The sequence below is a fragment of the Scyliorhinus torazame genome, chromosome 6 (genome assembly GCF_047496885.1).
Source record: "Scyliorhinus torazame isolate Kashiwa2021f chromosome 6, sScyTor2.1, whole genome shotgun sequence".
Taxonomy (NCBI): domain Eukaryota; kingdom Metazoa; phylum Chordata; class Chondrichthyes; order Carcharhiniformes; family Scyliorhinidae; genus Scyliorhinus; species Scyliorhinus torazame.
Genome location: NC_092712.1, coordinates 55,354,707 through 55,374,181, shown reverse-complemented (window position 1 = coordinate 55,374,181; position 19,475 = coordinate 55,354,707). Strand labels below are relative to the sequence as shown.

The 19,475-nt window shown below is 43.7% G+C and overlaps 1 protein-coding gene across 1 annotated transcript in view; it reads right to left on the bottom strand.

Annotated features, from left to right (window-relative positions):
- nom1 (nucleolar protein with MIF4G domain 1) overlaps nt 1-19,475 on the bottom strand; it is a 79,361-nt gene that overhangs the window by 33,726 nt on the left and 26,160 nt on the right. The window contains exons 4-5 of the mRNA XM_072508210.1: nt 17,683-18,006; nt 15,111-15,221 (exon numbers count right to left, since the gene is read on the bottom strand). Coding sequence (XP_072364311.1) covers nt 15,111-15,221; nt 17,683-18,006 — 435 coding nt within the window. The remainder of the gene's footprint in view (nt 1-15,110; nt 15,222-17,682; nt 18,007-19,475) is intronic.

Genomic DNA, 19,475 nt, shown 5'->3' with positions numbered 1-19,475 from the left:
AGTTGCAGGTGCTGACTAACCTGGCCGATCAGTTGCTGCAGAAGCAGGAGTTGTTGCTGGAGGCTGTGTCGGTGGTGGTGACTGTAACAGTGACCCAGAGAGGCAAGGAAGTCCATGGCACCGGCCTCTACATCAGCCTCACGTGGTCATACACTGTACTGAAGTGAGAATTTACTCAGAGAGAAAATGGGGAAAAAAGATCAGGTGACCGTTTGGTGACCCATTTTACACCATCCCACAATTGTCCCACAGGTCATGACCCCCACTTTGAAAAGCACTGATCTACGAGATGCAATTAACTAAAGAGCCTTCAAAAGCACCTTCCAAACTGGCAACCTCTACCACCTAGAAGGACAAGGGCAGCAGATACAGGGAACACCCCTAGTTGACTTGGAACTATATCACCATTCCTTCACCGTCACAGAGTTAAAATCCTGGAACTCCCTTCCCAACAGCATTTACCTACATAATTTGGACTGTAGTGGTTCAAGGTGGCTGACCATCACCTTCTCAAGGGCAATTCAGGATGGGTTACAAATGCTTGCATAGCCACACCCATGAACAAAACAAAATTGCTTCTAAAGTTATTTTTGATAACCAACTCCATTGTTTGTGCATCTATCACACAATTGAGTTAATCTATGTTCACAATAATCACGACACAAAAATTTATAAATATATTCCCTATTTCTTATATGTATTCACTGTTGGAAGATTAGTTCCATTGACATCAAAAACAACTGTGTATTTTTGTACATCTTCTGATAAAAAAAATGTTCCCATTCATTGCATCATCTGGCTTTGCTAAAGACAGCAAAGCTGCACTAAGTGAGACCAGATGTTCTACAGAATTGAGTTTTCTATTTTACTTACAAATGAAATAATGTTCAGAAAAAAATATCGGATCACATACTGTTTATTTTTCAGACTATAAAGCAAATTCTGCTTGGAAATACAGGAGCAATAAAACACATTGCATCTGAAGTGGTCTTTTAATGGTCCCTTTTAACTATCAAGTAAACACTCTGGTTAACAGTCTTTGTTACACCAAACAGACACATTTACAGTCTGGATATAAAAACAAATCCACTTTTCGAAGAGGATAACATTAACCTTTTCATCAGTGTAATGTACAGTTATGGTTCAACTAGATTTTGTGCAATGCTTTCTGCTTCTAAGAATCTTTCAATGTAAGGCAGTCACAAAGAATAGACAAAAGTCAACAAAACTATGTTACAATATAGATCTATACATTATACCATATTTTATGGACGTATAATTATGCTTCACGTCTAATGGCACAAATGTAATTGCAAATTACCACCTCCACCAACAGCAAATCTAACTTTTGACCCTGGAGAATCCATACTTGCCATTGCTGAATCCCCCACTAATAACATCCCACGGGTTATCACTGAACAGAAGCTCAACTGGACCAGCCACATAAATGCTGTGGCTACAAGAACAGGCAGAGGTTGGGGATTATGCAGTGAGTCACTCACCCTGACTCCCCAAAGCCAGTCCATCATCGATAAGACCCAAAAGAGCAAATGCTGGAAAATCTCAGCAGGTCTGGCAGCATCTGTAGGGAGAGAAGAGTTAACATTGAGTCCAGATGGCCCTTTGTCAAAGCTTTGACAAAGGGTCACCTGGACTCGAAACGTTAGCTCTTTTCCCTCCCTACAGATGCTGCCTGACCTGCTGAGATTTTCCAGCATTTGCTCTTTTGGTTACAGATTTCAGCATCCACAGTAATTTGCTTTTATCTATAAGACCCAAGTTGGGGGTGTGATGAAATATGCTCCGCTTGCCTGGGTGAGTGATGTTCCAATAACAGTCAAGAAACTCAACATCATCCAAGACAAAGTAACTAACTCGGTTTGGCATAGCTATGAGCAATGAGCCAAATTTAATTAGTAGTTTAATTGTGCGTGAACATCTATCAAATAGTGATCACAACATGAGCGAATTCAAAGAGCGCTTGAAAGTGAAAGAACAAATCAGCTACTAGAATTTTAGACTTGGGAAAGGCTGACTTCAACGGGATGAGGTAGAGACTGTTCACGGTAAAACGGGAAGATCTGTTAATGAACAGGTCAAATGACTGAAGAAAAGTGGAGAACATATAAATAAATATTTAACAAGATACAGAGTGAGTATATATCCCTGAGAGGGGTAAGCTGCACTTCACAAAAAAAAACATGGACAAGAGGTTAGGGACAGCATAAAACAAAAAGGGCACACAAAAATGCAAAACACAGCACCGATCCGGATGAATAGGATAGATAAAAAGACCAGCAAAGGGTCACAAAGCAGCTTATAAGAGCTACGAAAAGGTATTATGAAAGAAAACTTGCAAGGGACATGCATATCATAAGAAATTTTTATAATGATATTAAGGGAAAGAGGGTGTCAAGAGCAATGTGGGCTCACTAAAAGCTGAAAATGGAGATATTGTCATTGATAATGGGGAAATGGCAGACACGTTGAACAATTACTTTGCCTCAATATTTACAATTGGAAGTCCCCCCAAAAATAATAGTTGATAGAAGACGGGGACTTAATACAATTAACGCAAGTACAGCATCAGTAACTAGGAAACTAGTGAGTGCTCCTGGTCCCATCATTTTCCTGGAAGAGTGACAACGCCACAAGACCTGATGGGTTTCCATCCAAGGGTGTTAAAGGAAGCAGGGGAGCACATTGTAGATGCCCTCATTATAATCTTTCAGAGTTGCGTAGATTCATGAATAGTCCCTCTGGATTGGAAAATTGCACGTCACTCCACTTTTTAAGAAGGGTGAAAAAGGGAAACCAAGGAATCACAGGCTGGTTAGCTTAACATCTGTGGTGGGGAAATTGCTGAGATAGGGTCACTGAACAGCTTGAAAAATTTTGGTCGATCAGGGAGAGCCAGCATGGATTCATGAAAGGAAGGTCATGCCTGACTAATCTTATTGAATTTTGGGAAGAGGCGACTAAGGTAGTGGACAGGAGAATGTCTCTGGATATTATTTAAATGGACTTTAAAAAAAAATCTTTATTAGTGTCACAAGTAGGCTTACATTTAACACTAAAATGAAGTTACAGTGCAAGTCCCCGAGTCGCCACACTATGGTGCCTGTTCGGGTACATTTGACGGAGAATTCAGAATGTCTAATTCACCCAACAAACACGTCTTTAGGGGACATGGGGAGAACATGCAGACATGGGGAGAACATGCAGACTCCGCACTGACAATTGAACCCGGGTCCTTGGTGCTGTGAAGCGTTTGATAAGGTTCCCCACGGTAGGCTATTGCAAAAAATACGGAGGCTGGGGATTGAGGGTGATTTAGAGATGTGGATCAGAAATTGGCTAGCTGAAAGAAGACAGAGGGTGGTGGTTGATGGGAAATGTTCAGAATGGAGTACAGTCACAAGTGGAGTACCACAAGGATCTGTTCTGGGGCCGTTGCTGTTTGTCATTTTTATCAATGACCTAGAGGAAGGCGCAGAAGGGTGGGTGAGTAAATTTGCAGACGATACTAAAGTCGGTGGTGTTGTCGATAGTGTGGAAGGATGTAGCAGGTTACAGAGGGATATAGATAAGCTGCAGAGCTGGGCTGAGAGGTGGCAAATGGAGTTTAATGTAGAGAAGTGTGAGGTGATTCACTTTGGAAGGAATAACAGGAATGCGGAATATTTGGCTAATGGTAAAGTTCTTGAAAGTGTGGATGAGCAGAGGGATCTAGGTGTCCATGTACATAGATCCCTGAAAGTTGCCACCCAGGTTGATAGGGTTGTGAAGAAGGCCTATGGAGTGTTGGCCTTTATTGGTAGAGGGATTGAGTTCCGGAGTCGGGAGGTCATGTTGCAGCTGTACAGAACTCTGGTACGGCCACATTTGGAGTATTGCGTACAGTTCTGGTCACCACATTATAGGAAGGACGTGGAGGCTTTGGAGCGGGTGCAGAGGAGATTTACCAGGATGTTGCCTGGTATGGAGGGAAAATCTTATGAGGAAAGGCTGATGGACTTGAGGTTGTTTTCGTTGGAGAGAAGAAGGTTAAGAGGAGACTTAATAGAGGCATACAAAATGATCAGGGGGTTGGATAGGGTGGACAGTGAGAGCCTTCTCCCGCGGATGGATATGGCTGGCACGAGGGGACATAACTTTAAACTGAGGGGTAATAGATATAGGACAGAGGTCAGAGGTAGATTCTTTACGCAAAGAGTAGTGAGGCCGTGGAATGCCCTACCTGCTACAGTAGTGAACTCGCCAACATTGAGGGCATTTAAAAGTTTATTGGATAAACATACGGATGATAATGGCATAGTGTAGGTTAGATGGCTTTTGTTTCGGTGCAACATCGTGGGCCGAAGGGCCTGTACTGCGCTGTATTGTTCTATGTTCTAACAGTGCTAACCATTGTGCTACCGTGCCAAACAAAAGAACAATACAGCATAGGGACAGGCCCTCCAAGCCTGCGCCGATCACGTGCCCTATCTGGACCAACCGCCTGTATCGTTCCAAACCACATCTGTTCATGTGCCTATCCAGATAAGTCTTAAAGGTCGCTAACGTATCTGCCTCAACCACCTGACTTGGCAGTGCATTCCAGGCCACCACCACAGTGTAAAAAAACTTCCCCTGCACATCTCCACTGAACCTTTCCCCCCTCACCTTGAACCTGTGCTCCCTTGTAATTGTGCTGTCCATATTTCAGAAGGCATTTGATAAAGTCCCACATAAGATACTGTTAACTAATGTGGAAGCCCACAAAGTTGAGGGCAAATTATTGACATGGTTAGGAAATTGGATAAATGGCAGGCAACAGAGTGGGGATAATGGATAATTACTAATTGGTAGGATGTAATTGGTGGTGTACCACAGGGGTGTGTGTTGGGGCCTCAATTATTGACATTATTCATCGACAATTTGGGTGATAGCATAGAGTCATATATCCAAATTTGCTGATGATACAAAGTTAGACGGCATTGTAGATTATCTAGATGATAGCATAAAATTGCACGGAGATATTGACAGATTAGGCAAATCGGCAAAATTGTAGCAGATGGAATTCAACGTAAGCAAGTGGGAGGTTATTCCTTTTGGACCAAAAAAGGATGGAGCAGGTACTTTCTAAATGGGAAGAAGTTACGTACAGTGGATGTCTAAAGAGAATTGGGGGTTCAGGTGCATAGATCTTTAAAATGCCATGAACAAGTGCAGGAAATCATCAAAAAGGCTAATGGAATGCTAGCCTTTATATCTAGAGCAGGCTTTTTCAAAGTGGGGGTCACAAGCTGCAGGTGGGTCGCAGGCAGGTGTAAAAAGGGTCATGGTGCACCCTGAAATCAACATAAGTATCCCAACTACTGGATAAGGGCAGAGGGATGGCAAACAGAAAGAGTTCCATGAAAATGGCCTTTGTGAGGAGAGATGAGAGAATGCATCCAGGAGAAGCAGATTGAACTTGCAGACTGACAGACATCCCAAATGCAAGCCAGACAGTCAGCTGTAATTTAGAACTTTCACACAGACAAGACTGAAGCTGAGTAATGGAACATCAACGCCAATCAATCCGATTCTTCACTGAACTGAAGTCTTTCAATCAAACAACATTAAATTGAATAGCTTTTCAGGATCACCCACCAAGAAACCCGGTCCCCATTTCTGTAGAGAAGTGAGCACAGACTCCCACCCTGCAAGCCCTCCACATATACACACTCTCTCTCTCGTTGGAAGGAACTTTTGAGAAGACAAACACCAGGTTGTTGAGTTTTTCTGGATTTGGGTGTCGATCCACACCCGCAGAACAATCACACGTGGACTCTTTAACAGCAACCGGAGGAAAATCATCAGGACTTTATGGAAATTCGCTGCCTTTGTCTGCCCCCACCCCCTCTCCCATAGTAAGTGAACAAATTCTTGATGCCAATCCTAAAAGCAGCCTTTTTGAGTTTAAACCCGTTTCCCTTTGTCTTACTTTCACAGTTTAATTTGCAGCAATGTTCTGGATTCATCGTTCCCAACCATTTATTAGCATACTTCATCCTCTCCTGCAAGATTATCTTGAAGGTCAAGGGTTATTAAGCTTCTGAAGCCTTTCCTCAGTGTTAGTCGCAGCTTAGTGGGCAACACACTTGTATCTACATCAGACAGGTTGTGGCTTCACATCCAGGCTAACACCCTAGTGTCGTACTGCAGGGGTGTTACCATGTTAGACTGCTAGTTTCCTGTTTCCCGATACCATGTTAAGTGGAGGCTCTGCCTCATGTGGATGTAAAAGATACCATGGGACACAGTTAATAAGAATAATCTTTATTCTTTAAAAAAAATATATATTTATTAAAGTTTTTTAACACAATTTTTCTCCCTTACAAATACCCCCCCCCCCGTAACAAACAAAAACGAGAAATCGCACAGAGCAAGATATATACATGGCAAAATGATATATTTACACAGCTTTGTACATTGGCCCTCACCCGTACATGCCAATTTCCCCAACCCTTCATGTTATCTCTTGCTCATCCACCCTCCCAGGCAGTCCCCCCTTTCCCCCCCCTCTCCCAGGACGTCCCCTCCACCCCTAGCCATCTCCTTTTCTGGGCCAGTCCCGTGTCCACGCCTCCCTCACCCTCCAGTCCCCCAGAGGGGGGACCCCCGTCCCGACCACCTCTTCTGTGTCCCATTCTCTTTCGGCCAGTGCAGCAGCAACCCTTTCCCCCCCCCCCTCCTTTCTCCCCTCCCCTGCCCCCCGCTAGACCCCCGTCTAGCTTTTTTGCTCCCATGTCACTCCCGTAAGTCAGCTGACGCCTGCTGACCCCGGCTTCCCCTGCCATCCCATTGACCTCCCCGTGTGGGAGTCTCCCAATCCATATGCATTCCTTCGTTCTCCTTCCCGCCTTTCTTCCTGCGCGTGGGAAAAAACCCCGCGCTTTCCAAAGCTCGCTCTGCCCCCTCTGGCGCAGCTCCAGTCGCGGCCTTGTCTCTCTCCCCCAGCCCATGTAACATTTCCTGCACGTGATTGACCCCCTATATACAACAACCATCACACATCAAACCCCAAAACATCCCCCCCACCCTCACAAACCCTCATTTAGAGTCCAACTTTTCGGCTTGTACAAAGGTCCACGCCTCTTCAGGCGTTTCAAAGTAATAGTGTTGGCCCTTGTATGTGACCCACAGTCGCGCTGGCTGCAGCATTCCGAATTTCACTTCTTTCCGGTACAACGCCGCTTTGGCCCGGTTGAAACCCGCTCTCCGCTTTGCAACCTCCGTGCTCCAGTCCGGGTATATTCGGATCTCTGCATTGTCCCACTTACTGCTCTGCTCCTTCTTGGCCCATCTCAGGACCCACTCTCTGTCCGTGAACCGGTAGAACCTCACCACCATCGCCCTTGGCGGCTCATTTGCCTGGGGCTTCTTCACCAGCACCCGATGTGCCCCGTCCAACTCCAGCGGCCTCGAAGGGGCCTTCGTGCCCATCATCGCCTCGAGCATCGTGCTCGCGTATGCCCCGGCATCAGCCCCCTCCACTCCCTCAGGGAGACCCAGGTTTTGCAGATTCTTTCTCCTCGACCTGTTCTCCAGGTCTTCGAGTCTTCCCGCCCACCTCTTGTGTAGCGCCTCGTTCTGCTCCACTCTCACCGCCAGGCCCACGAGCTCGTCCTGACTGACTCTTTTCTGTACCTCCTGGATCTTACCTTCGTGGGTCTTCTGCGTGATCCCGAGTCCTTCAATTGCTGAAAGCATAGGCGCCAACATCTCTTTGCGCATCTCCTCGCGCTGCTCCTCGAAGCAGCGCTTGATGAACTCCTGCAGCTCCCCTTTGTCCCTGGCCGCCGCCATTTTGTTTTCTTTCCCTCGCTTCTCCCATTGCTCCAGTGCTGCTCCTTTGGCCGTTACACTTCTGGTCCGTTTCATAGAAGTTGGCAGTGTTTGCTTCACCAGTCTGCCCCAAAAAGTCTATGGAAACTCCTGAAAAAGGTCTGAGAGCCGGTTCCAGACGGGAGCTGCCGAATGCGCGACCTACTCCTCCATGGCCGCCACCAGAAGCCTCGTCCCTGCTTCTTCAATGGCCCTGATAGATCTTTTCACAGTTGTTCCCTCTGCTGCTAGAATTCACCTTTGATAGAGTCAAGCCAGATTGCAGCTTTAAGCTTGCCCTTCCCCCGCCTGCATGCTGGAAGAGGCCCTCGTCTACTGCTGCAGCTCAAGCCAAATCTTTCACTGTTTCTGCCGGGTCTGGTAGCCAAAAGACACAACACTCCTGGGGGACACTGTCAGGGGAATGCTGCAGCCTTCTTCCCACACCGGGAAATGTCAAACAAATGCCGTGGGGGCCCTGTAAAAGAGCCCAAAAGTCCGTTCCAAGCGGGAGCTGCCGAATATGCGACCTAGCTCTGCATAGCCGCACCCGGAAGTCAATAATCTTTATTCTTGTCACAAGTAGGCTTACATAACACTGCAATGAAGTTACTGTGAAAATCCTCGAGTCGCCACTCTACAGCGCCTGTTCGGGTACACGGAGGGAGAATTCAGAATGTCTAATTCACCTAACCTGCACATCTTTCTGGACTTTGTGGGAGGAAACCAGAGCACCCAGAGGAAACCCACGAAGACAAGGGGAGAACGTGCAGAACTCGTGCGGTGACCCAAGCCAGGAATCATACCCAGGTCCCTAGCGCTGTGAAGCAACAGTGCAACCACGGTGTTATCGCAATAAGAGCAGGGAGTTATTCCTGATGTCCTGTATTCAACATCACAAAACCAGATTATTTGGTCTTTATCACATTGTTTGTGGGAGCTTGCTGTGCACAAATTGGCATTACAGCAGTTTATGGCTGCAAACTACTTTGTGCTCATGTAGTTGTGAAGGTGCTAGCAAAATGCAAATCTGTTTTCCCCCCATAATTCAAACATTAATATCAAACTCATGGCTCCACTCGACACTTTGAATATCTCCCTACTTCCATAGAGTCAGAGTTTTACAGCACAGAAAGCAGCCCTTCTGCCCATCGTGTCTGTGCCAGCCATCAAGTGGTACCCAAAGGTCGGCCAGTTGGCAAAAGTGGGTCCTGGTAAAAAAAGTTTGAAAAACACTGATCAGGAGTATTGGTGTATTCAGACACAGAAGTTATGCTGCGGCTATATAATATCCTGGTTAGACCCAACTTGGAGTACTGTTAGCCGGTCTGGGCACCACACCGCAGGAATGATACATTGGCCTTGGAGTGCAACATAGATTTACAAAGACGATGCCTGGACTTACAGGGGTTAAGTTACGAGGATTACGAGGAGAGGGTGTCCAAATTAGGCCTGTTTTCGCGAGAATAAACGCGCGATTTGATCAAAGCCTTCAAGATATTAACAGGAAAAGACAAGGTAGATAAAGATAAATTATTTCTACTGGTTGGATAGTCTATAAATAGGGGAGCACAGTCTAAAAATTAGGGCCAGACCATTCAGGAGAGATGTTTGATGGCACTTCAACATGCAAAGGTTGGTAGAGGTTTGGAACTCTCTCCCACAACCAGCAGTTGAAGCTAGAACATTTGTTAATTTTAAATCCGAGATAGATAGATTTTGTTAAGCAAAGATATTAAGGGATATGGGCCAAAGGCAGGCAAATGAATATAGTCCACAGATCAGCCATGATCTCATTGAATGGTGGGACAGGCTTCAGGGGCTGAATGGCCTACTCATGTTCCTATATTTGTATAAGCTGTGGCTTGTGGAGTTCTCTGTATACTGCCCATGTCTTTCTGGGACTTCGGACAATAAAAGATTTTGGTGCGAGAAATTAGTGTTAGATTAACTGCCATTGTCCACTCAGAATTACCAGATAGATGGTGGGTCTTCACACCCATGGTGGATAATGGGTTTTCTGCAGTTACTGTTTTGTTGAATTGCAAACTTGGGAGGACCGCAGTCCAATCTGTTCAAAATGAGAGATGCTTTTAACTGCAGCTCTGCTTTCGGTCACCAAATTATGCATTTTTAGAAGCTGGTGTCCTATAACTGTCTCCTCTAGAACAAAATCAGTTAATGGGAAAAATTGCAACTAATCAGAGCAACCATTTTAACAGTCAGGTTGTTTTCACAGCAAAAACACACACGTTTCCATGTAGCCAATTAGTTTGGATGAGAGTTAGTCTTGGAAACCAAAACTATCTGTTCTAAACAGTGTCACCATGGGTAAATGTCAAGAAAAGTCAGACGATTTTCTAGGTGTTCTTGAGAGTAGAATTGCGCAGTCAAATTTGTACAGAAGGCATAAGATCAGAGGACACTGTAAAGGTATGGTGAGGCACGACAGGAAGAAGGTATTGAGGTATTGTTAAATTCAATTCATTAGGAAAGAGGGAGCTGATGTCGATCAATTGGGACACTGATGATGAGCTAGCAGGACATGCCGATAAGTTTTGAATCAGTTGGGGTTTATGAAGAAAAAGACGCAAGAGAAATCTCATGAGTGCTCTGCAATACAGTCTACCAATTTACAAAAAAAAAAATCATTGGACTGATATGCCTTCATGGGAGCTCCTCACATACCCATTGAACAGAAATTTGAGGGACTCACCTACACAGTGTTCACTACATATAAAACATAGCAGGGATGGGAAAAATGCAAGAGCTTGCCATTTTATAAACTTTTGATATATTGATATGCTGCAAATGTATCTTGCGCCATGTTTCATTTTACTGTAACCTCTCAATGAAGCATATGTATCGGAATCCCTCTGAAGCTTGCCTTTACCTTAAGAAAAATCATAAAATGTAATGACCTTCTGTCCTGGCTGTTAGCCATGCATGTTTTACGAGCAAGTGAGACAAGGAAATACCATGCAATTGCAAAGCTCTAAACTAAAATTTGAGTGGGTCACAAACATCTATTTCAAAACGGACTGAAAATTCTGATGCCAAGGTATATGGGAAATAATATTGCAAATCTTGCACTCCCTAATTTCATTTATCGGTATGCTGTTAGATAATGATATTAATGATGGATTTCCACTTTAAATGCATCATGTTAATGTTTGGTGGAAAAGCATCAGTTGATGTTGCAAATTGTCCGGACCATCCACATATTGCCATCTAGTGGCTCTGCAGCAGCCTGCAATTCTGGAAATTTCTGGTCAGCTGACTAAATAAAATGGAGTGGAGATGCCGGCGTTGGACTGGGGTGAGCACAGTAAGAAGTCTTACAACACCAGGTTAAAGTCCAACAGGTTTGTTTCAAACACTAGCTTTCGGAGCACTGCCCCTTCCTCAGGTGAATGACTTTGATTCGAACCTGTTGGACTTTAACCTGGTGTTGTAAGACTTCTTACTGTAAATAAAATGGCACCTGCCCATCTTCGAATTCAGAAAGACAAGCAGAACATTCTGAGAAAGTTCTTCCCCGACCCTACTGTTAAGAATCCCACTGTTGTCAAATGGGTGGGTATCCCAAAATCCAGAAGGGTTAACTTGGAACATCGGTTTTTAGTGTATATTTTGGCAAAACAAGAGGAAAGACATGCAAACCAGTGAGAAACAGTCCATCCTTCTTGCAATGAATTAAAGAATATTTATTAACTTAAGAGGAAACACGCAACAAGAAATACCATAAAATACTACAATAGTACACGTAATTACAATAATATCTACACACAAACAGTAATCTCATGAAGTGAACCCTTGTTCCTGTAAGGAAAACAAAGGTGTTTATATTTGTATTGGTATATATTATATAAGGTATAGTTTGAAGTGGACGTAATTTAATATTTCAATGCCTGTAAGGGTGAAATCTAGTTAGATTCAAGCTGGACATAGGTGTTTGTATGTGTGGGAGTTGGTTAAGTTCCAACAGCTTAGAGGGGGCTACGGCACAAAGAATAAATAGGCCAGCAGAGGTACGTGGGCGTTGCTTAGCAACTGGGCTTTTAAGTTTTAGTTCAGCAAATTTAATTGCAATTGGAGATAGGTAGTGAGAGAAGGCAGCTCTCAACTCTGCTAGAAGTAATTGGTTTTGTAGGTTAGAGAAAGAACATCTCTCTCAGCTAGAAGAAAAGCCATGCCATGGAGCAATGGTTAAGAAAATAAGTGCAGAGATCTGAAGAGCAGCTAGTTAAGGGAACTAGATAAATTAAGAGAAATTTCCAAGATGTCTGAAGTTAAGGTACTCGATGAGAGAACCGTTCAGTAAAGAAAAGACAGACCGAGCTGAGAAGAAGGCTGAGACGCCAGAAAGATATCTGAAATGATTTTCAAGTTTGCGAGGTTTTTACTACAGCCTGAAGAATGAGAATTGAAATAATTGTGGAAATTAGTGGCTAGACCGTGGAGTTGCTTTAAAAGTCTTTAAACAAAGGAATCCTGAAGGGAGAGGTGTAATAACCGGAAAGCAAAAACCTTGATGGAAGCAGTGGAGGGGAAGCATAATTTAAAAAAATTTTGAAAGTGCGACTTTTGAAAGCAGAATTTGAAATCACTCATGTGGAAGCTGGAGTTCAGTCAGACAAGGTGGTTCATGGTATGAAAATCATCAAGGGTTTTTTTGAGGCGAGATCCACAGACATCCACTCGGGTTCAGAGAGGAATGCTTAAAAAGGACTTTGTGTTAATGAGACCATTGTAGCTTAAAATATACTTTGTAATCAATGTTAATCTTTAAATCTATATTTGTTAAATTAAGGGAGTAAAGGTATATTGTATTATAATCCAATTTTTCCATGTTTAATAAATTTTTTTCCCCTTGTTCCCATGTTCCTCCTTTTTTTATATAAAACAAACACAAAAGTTAAGGTCTTTTGAGCCTGGGTTCTATTCTGGGGTCTTCCCGTCCATTTATATCAGCTGGGTTCGTAAGTTCCCAACTACCTGTGTTATCTGAACTCAGAAATGTCCCTTTTACCAAACAACATTCAATATTATATAACTCTATAAACTAAATTCAGCATATTAGTTAACACCCACAGGTTATTTTCTAGGTTTTTAAAGATCTTCAGTTCAGTGTAGAGCTTCTGAAAACAACGTTTAGCAACAACTTGTTTTTGGTACAGCCTTTATTCGGCTGGGTGTGGCTATGATGGTAGTGGCCTCTCTCCTGCTGTACTCAGATATCCTCCCGTGGTTGTACTGTCCTTTGCCTTTGATGCTTTGCAGAAAATACAGAGGCATGGGATTCAGGGTGATTTAGCAGTTTGGATCAGAAATTGGCTAGCTGGAAGAAGACAAAGGGTGGTGGTTGATGGGAAATGTTCAGACTGGAGTCCAGTTACTAGTGGTGTACCACAAGGATCTGTTTTGGGGCCACTGCTGTTTGTCATTTTTATAAATGACCTGGAGAAGGGCGTAGGATGGGTGAGTAAATTTGCAGATGGCACTAAAGTCGGTGGAATTGTGGACAGTGCGGAAGGATGTTACAAGTTACAGAGGGACATAGATAAGCTGCAGCGCTGGGCTGAGAGGTGGCAAATGGAGTTTAATGTAGAAAAGTGTGAGGTGATCCATTTTGGAAGGAATAACAGGAAGACAGAGTACTGGGCTAATGGTAAGATTCTTGATAGTGTGGATGAGCAGAGAGATCTCGTGTCCATGTACATAGATCCCTGAAAGTTACCACCCAGGTTGAGAGGGTTGTTAAGAAGGCGTACGGTGTGTTAGCTTTTATTGGTAGAGGGATTGAGTTTCAGAGCCATGAGGTCATGTTGCAGCTGTACAAAACTCTGGTGCGGCGGCATTTGGAGTATTGCGCGCAATTCTGGTCGCCGCATTATAGGAAGGATGTGGAAGCATTGGAAAGATACAGAGGAGATTTACCAGAATGTTGCCTGGTATGGAGGGAAGATCTTATGAGGGAAGGCTGAGGGACTTGAGACTGTTTTCCTTAGAGAGAAGATTAAGAGGTGACTTAATTGAGGCATACAAGATGATCAGATAGGGTGGACAGTGAGAGCCTTTTTCCTTGGATGGTGATGTCTAGCACGAGGGGACATAGCTTTAAATTGAGGGGAGATAGATTTAGGACAGATGTCAGAGGTAGGTTCTTTACTCAGAGATTAGTAAGGGCGTGGAATGCCCTGCCTGCAACAGTAGTGGACTCGCCAACACTAAGGGCATTCAAATGGTCATTGGATAGACATATGGACGATAAGGGAATAGCGAAGATGGGCTTGAGTGGTTTCACAGGTCGGCGCAACATCGAGGGCCGAAGGGCCTGTACTGCGCTGTAATGTTCTATGTTCTATAAAAGGGGTGACTAATTCAACAACAACTTGCAATCACGTTGCACTTTTAATGTAGGAAACTAACAGACAAAAATTGACAGAGCAAAAGGAGAAAATATTAAGATGTACAATTAAAACGTGGTCAAAGATGCTGCTTTTAAAAGGAAGATCTTAAACAATGCCAATAGGAAGCCTTGTGGTGCAGTGGTAGCTCCCGTAGCACTAGACCAGAAACTCTGGGTTTGTGTCCAATGCCAGGATATGTTGGCCATGGAAGGATCATTCATGATAATGTTCAATGGGCTGAGAATCACTTCAGGAATCCTTCCACTAATTCCCCCAAAAGGTAAAAAGGTGTATGAGAAGATGAGCCTGGAGGTGACGAAAGCATGGATGAGGCTTTCAGTGGTAGGTATTTGTAGATAGTTGAGGCAGGGACAAAGATAAGTGATGATAGGTTGGTGAAAGTAATTGGTCTGTGATGAGGCAGACATTAGGTTGGATGCTCAGCTCACAGTCCAAACAGATGCTGAATTTGTATACAGTCTGGTTCAGCCTGAGACAGTGGCCACACATGGAGATGAAATTGATGGCAGGGAACATTTGTGACAGGGGCCTAAGACATTGGCTTCGGGCGTCCTGGATTGTGAATGGTGGAGATGCAGTCCTGACAACAAAGAAACATCAGTGGAGGGGGTCAGACCTTTTTGCTACAGGTGTGTTAAACCTAACATCACATCTTTGAATGATGTCAGTGAGTAGGATTCAATTCACTTGCTGACACTCATGTAAATACCTGATATATGATTCACTGCGCCTTACTAAGAAGTTTGAGTTCGGGGAGTACAAATCACAAATTTCTTACTCTACATTTGTACAGATCGATATTTAAGAATATTTCTACGTTACCAGACTCCTTTGAAGTTTTCGAAGTTTTTCCACAGGTTCGGGATCATAGCCTGGAATTTTGCGCATATCATTATTCTTCAATGCCAACATGGTTTCCAGCATAAAACGGATCTGTAACAGGAAAACGAAGCGTTGACAAACTTGTTCTTAAAATTACTGGAGTTCGCAGTCTAATTTGGCTCGCTGGGAGGCAATCCATTCAAAATGATCACATATTATTTTGTGAACTATTTGCATTGAGCTGGCCGCTCATGTATTGACAAGACTTCATTCCATAAACGCTCGCTGTCATTCTGATGGCCATGTTTAGTGATTACGCGGGGTTTAATTTGCCGATATTCTGAAAGAACATAGTATTTTCACCAAGCACTCTAATTAAGGTAGTGAATTTTAACACTGCAAAGTTATACTTCTTCAGAAATTCTTTTTTCTTAAAAGCAACATTCGTATTGTCATGAACCTGCCTGGAGACAGTATTCACAAGAGGCCTTTATTGGTATGAGTCTCCAGGTCATGAGTTTAGAACTGCAGTTTAGATCAAGTATGAGTAGCGTATGGAGGAAAAACAGATTATGGACGATTTGGAAGGTCCCCAAGATAATGCACAGTCATGGCAATTGATTGGGGCAGACAGTCAAATACACAGAAGGGAAATCAAAGAACAACAAAGGTATAATTGCCCAGACCTTGAAAAGACAGGAAAAGCAATTACCATTTAGCAGTCTCAGAAAGCATTAAGCCAGTTTCCAGCCACCAATCTTGAAGACCAAGGATACAGGAAACAAGCTTCAAAGTCTCAGAGCCAAGACAGTGCAGTAAACTTTCGTAACCGTAGTTTTAAAAATATCTTCGCTGGACCAAGAAAAAGACAGTTGCCATATGTGAGTATCCTCCCTATATTGTGTGGTAACTATAATTGGTTATTCAAATTGGACATTGTTTAGGGAACATGGAAAGTTCAGGTATTGTGGATTGTAACAAGGGGTACATTCTACAGAAACAGTGTTTAATAATTCATACATCTTGAATTGTGCAAGAGAATAGAATCATAAAATTTACGATGCAGGAGGCCATTCGGCCCATTGAGTCTGCACCGGCCCGTGGAAAGAGCACCCTACTTAAGCCCACGCTTCCATCCTATCCCTGTAACCCCACCTAACCTTTTGGACACTGGGATAATTTAGCATGGCCAATCCACCTAACTGGTGGGAGGAAACCGGAACACCCGGAGGAAACCCACAGACACAGGGAGAACATGTAGATTCAGCACACACAGTGACCCAAGCCGGGAATCGAACCCAGGACCCTGGTGCTGTCAAGCAACAGTGCTAACCACTGTACTACCGTGCCATTCTGCACCCTCATGAACCAGTGTTCCAAGTTAGGAACACACTCGCAGATAACATCAGCGTATTTTGTGACAGTATACATGCATAGAAATGTTGAATGAATAAAAATAATGCTATTTGCAGACAGATTTACTGCCCAAACACTAGGCAACTGAAACAATGCAATTCCATTCTTCTCAGAGGAATGGGCAACATGGTATAAATATCACAGACAGACAGCATAACTTGTTACGGCTTTGTGAGCTGCCAGATGCAGGAGGGACTCAGTTTCTAGTTGGAGATGGATCCTGCAGCCATTTAAGGATTCTAGTTTTGTCTTGGCATGACCAGAAGAATAATTGGAACAGATTTTATTGCAGTAGATTTACGGAGCTCTCTGAAAATTGAGGAAAATGCCTCGAATTGGTCATTCCAAGTTATTACTCGATGAAATGGGGATCTGGGGACACATTGGGAGGTGGGAGCAAGTGTGGACTGCTTTCTACAATTTCTGGTATTTTACAAGAAGTATGATGTGTGAAATGCAAAAAAAGATGTCCCTCTAACAAAGTTTAAGTTCCTGAGAAGAGGAAGAGGGTTCGGTTAATGGTGCTTTTAGTCATTTGTTGCTTTAAAAGTTGTACAATCTTGATGTGCCTTTCCTTCAGCTGTTAATGTGAAGTCTGAATTTAAAAAAAAGAAATTGGTCTCTCAGGAGACTGTAACAATGCATAACGCTTTCATATTGTTGAAGGCTCGAAATCCTGGAATTCCCAAACTAACACCAGCACTTTATGACGAGAACACCAACAATTCAAGAAAAATCTCACCAATACCTCCATGCGCAATTTGGAATGGGTAACAAATGTTCACCTTCCTAGACACCCATATCTCGAGAATTCAAACCTGTTAGTTCTTAAAGACAGTTCACAGGATATTCCAAGTAATCTCAAAAGAGATATAATGCAAAAAAAATCTCCCTCCACTACGGTACTCAATAAAGCTCTTCAGCTTAATCCCAGGAGAACAACCTCTACTCCACTAATTTGGAATTACCATTTGCCCCAGATCTGATGGATGCTTCTTCAATTGTATCGCTGAATCATGAACTCGCGTGTAGTGAGTTAAGCTTAGACTTCACAGCTCCATAGCATAGCAAATGCTAGGTGACTGTAACATTAGTAGAACATTTAAATCCTCAAGCCCAAAAATAAATTCCAACTTGAATTTTAAATCCATCTTACCCTTGTTTGGTCCTGGAATTGTTTGCCAACATTGTTAGCTTTGTTTTGGGCCTCAATGATCAAATCCCTCAATGCAGCAGCATCGTCCTTCCGAAGGGTAAATCCCACTTGTTTCAGTAAAAGAAGGATTAGCGCAATGTCCTTCTCCTTGAAGTTGCTTGTGAGTTTCTTAAGAATATCAAACACCAACACACACTGTATCACATGGAAGTTGTAGAAGTGTGCAATTAAATTGATTAAATTATCACATTCTTTTGTTTCGCTGATACTTCTAGAGTGTTCATCAAATTGCTTCACTATTGCCTCCAAAACATGGCCTCCAACCTGTAAAATAAAAAGTATTAATGGGTAATTATAATATGGATGTCTCACCACCACCTTCACAAGGGCAATCAAGGATGGACAATAAATGCTGGTCTAACCAGCGATGCCCACATCCCGTAAATGTATAAATAAATAATATCGCAGTTGCTAACTCTTCAAATTCATGTTTTTCTGTTTCTTTTCATTGGTATATTTATTTATTTTTTTCTTTGTTGTTTATTTATTTATTTAATTTTTTTTGGGGGGGAGGGGAAATTGAAATTGTTGAAGTTAACCGAAGGTTTAAGACATGGCAGGAGATCTCAGACCTGTGTCATGCTCCTCGTGTGCGATGTGGGAGCTCAGGGACACGTCCACTGTCCCTGGCTCCTTCATGTGCAAGAAGTGTGTCCAGTTGCAGCTCCTGTTAGACCGCTTGACGGCTCTGGAGCTGCGGATGGACTCACTTTGGAGCATCCGCGATGCTGAGGACGTCGTGGATAGCACGTTTAGCGAGTTGGTCACACCGCAGGTGAAAGGTACTGAGGGAGATAGTAAATGGGTGACCAAAAGACAGAGCAAGAGTAGGAAGGCAGTGCAGGTGTCCTCTGTGGTCATCTCCCTGCAAAACAGATATACCGCTTTGGATACTGTTGAGGGAGATGGCTCACCAGGAGAAGGCAGCAGCAGCCAGGTTCATGGCACCGTGGCTGGCTCTGCTGCGCAGCTGGGCAGGAAGAAGAATGGCAGGGCTATAGTGATAGGGGACTCAATTGTAAGGGGAATAGACAGGCGGTTCTGCGGACGCAATCGAGACTCCAGGAGGGTATGTTGCCTCCCTGGTGCAAGGGTCAAGGATGTCTCGGAGCGGCTGCAGGACATTCTTGGGGGGGGGGAACAGCCAGCTGTCGTGGTGCACATAGGCACCAACGATATAGGTAAAAAACAGGACGAGGTCCTACAAGCTGAATTTAGGGAGTTAGGAGTTAAACTAAAAAGTAGGACCTCAAAGGTAGTAATCTCAGAATTGCTACCAGTGCCACAAACTAGTCAGAGTAGAAATTCAAGAATAGTCAGAATGAACACGTGGCTTGAGCGATGGTGCAGGAGGGAGGGATTCAAATTCCTGGGACATTGGAACCGGTTCTGGGGGAGGTGGGACCAGTACAAACCGGACGGTCTGCACCTGGGCAGGACTGGAACCGATGTCCTTGGGGGGGGTGTTTGCTAGAGCTGTTGGGGAGAGTTTAAACTAATGTGGCAGGGGGATGGGAACCGATGCAGGAAGTTGGAAGGTAGTAAAACAGGGACAGAAATAAAAGGCAGTAAGGGGGAAAGTGTAAGGCAGAGAAGCCATAGTCAAAAATCAAAAAGGGCGACAGTACAAGGTACAGTGACTGAGGGGAGCTCAGTAAATAGGACCAGGAATACTAAAAGAAATAAAACGGGAAGCGAAAACATTAATGGTAAACGATGCGGCAGGTTGTTGC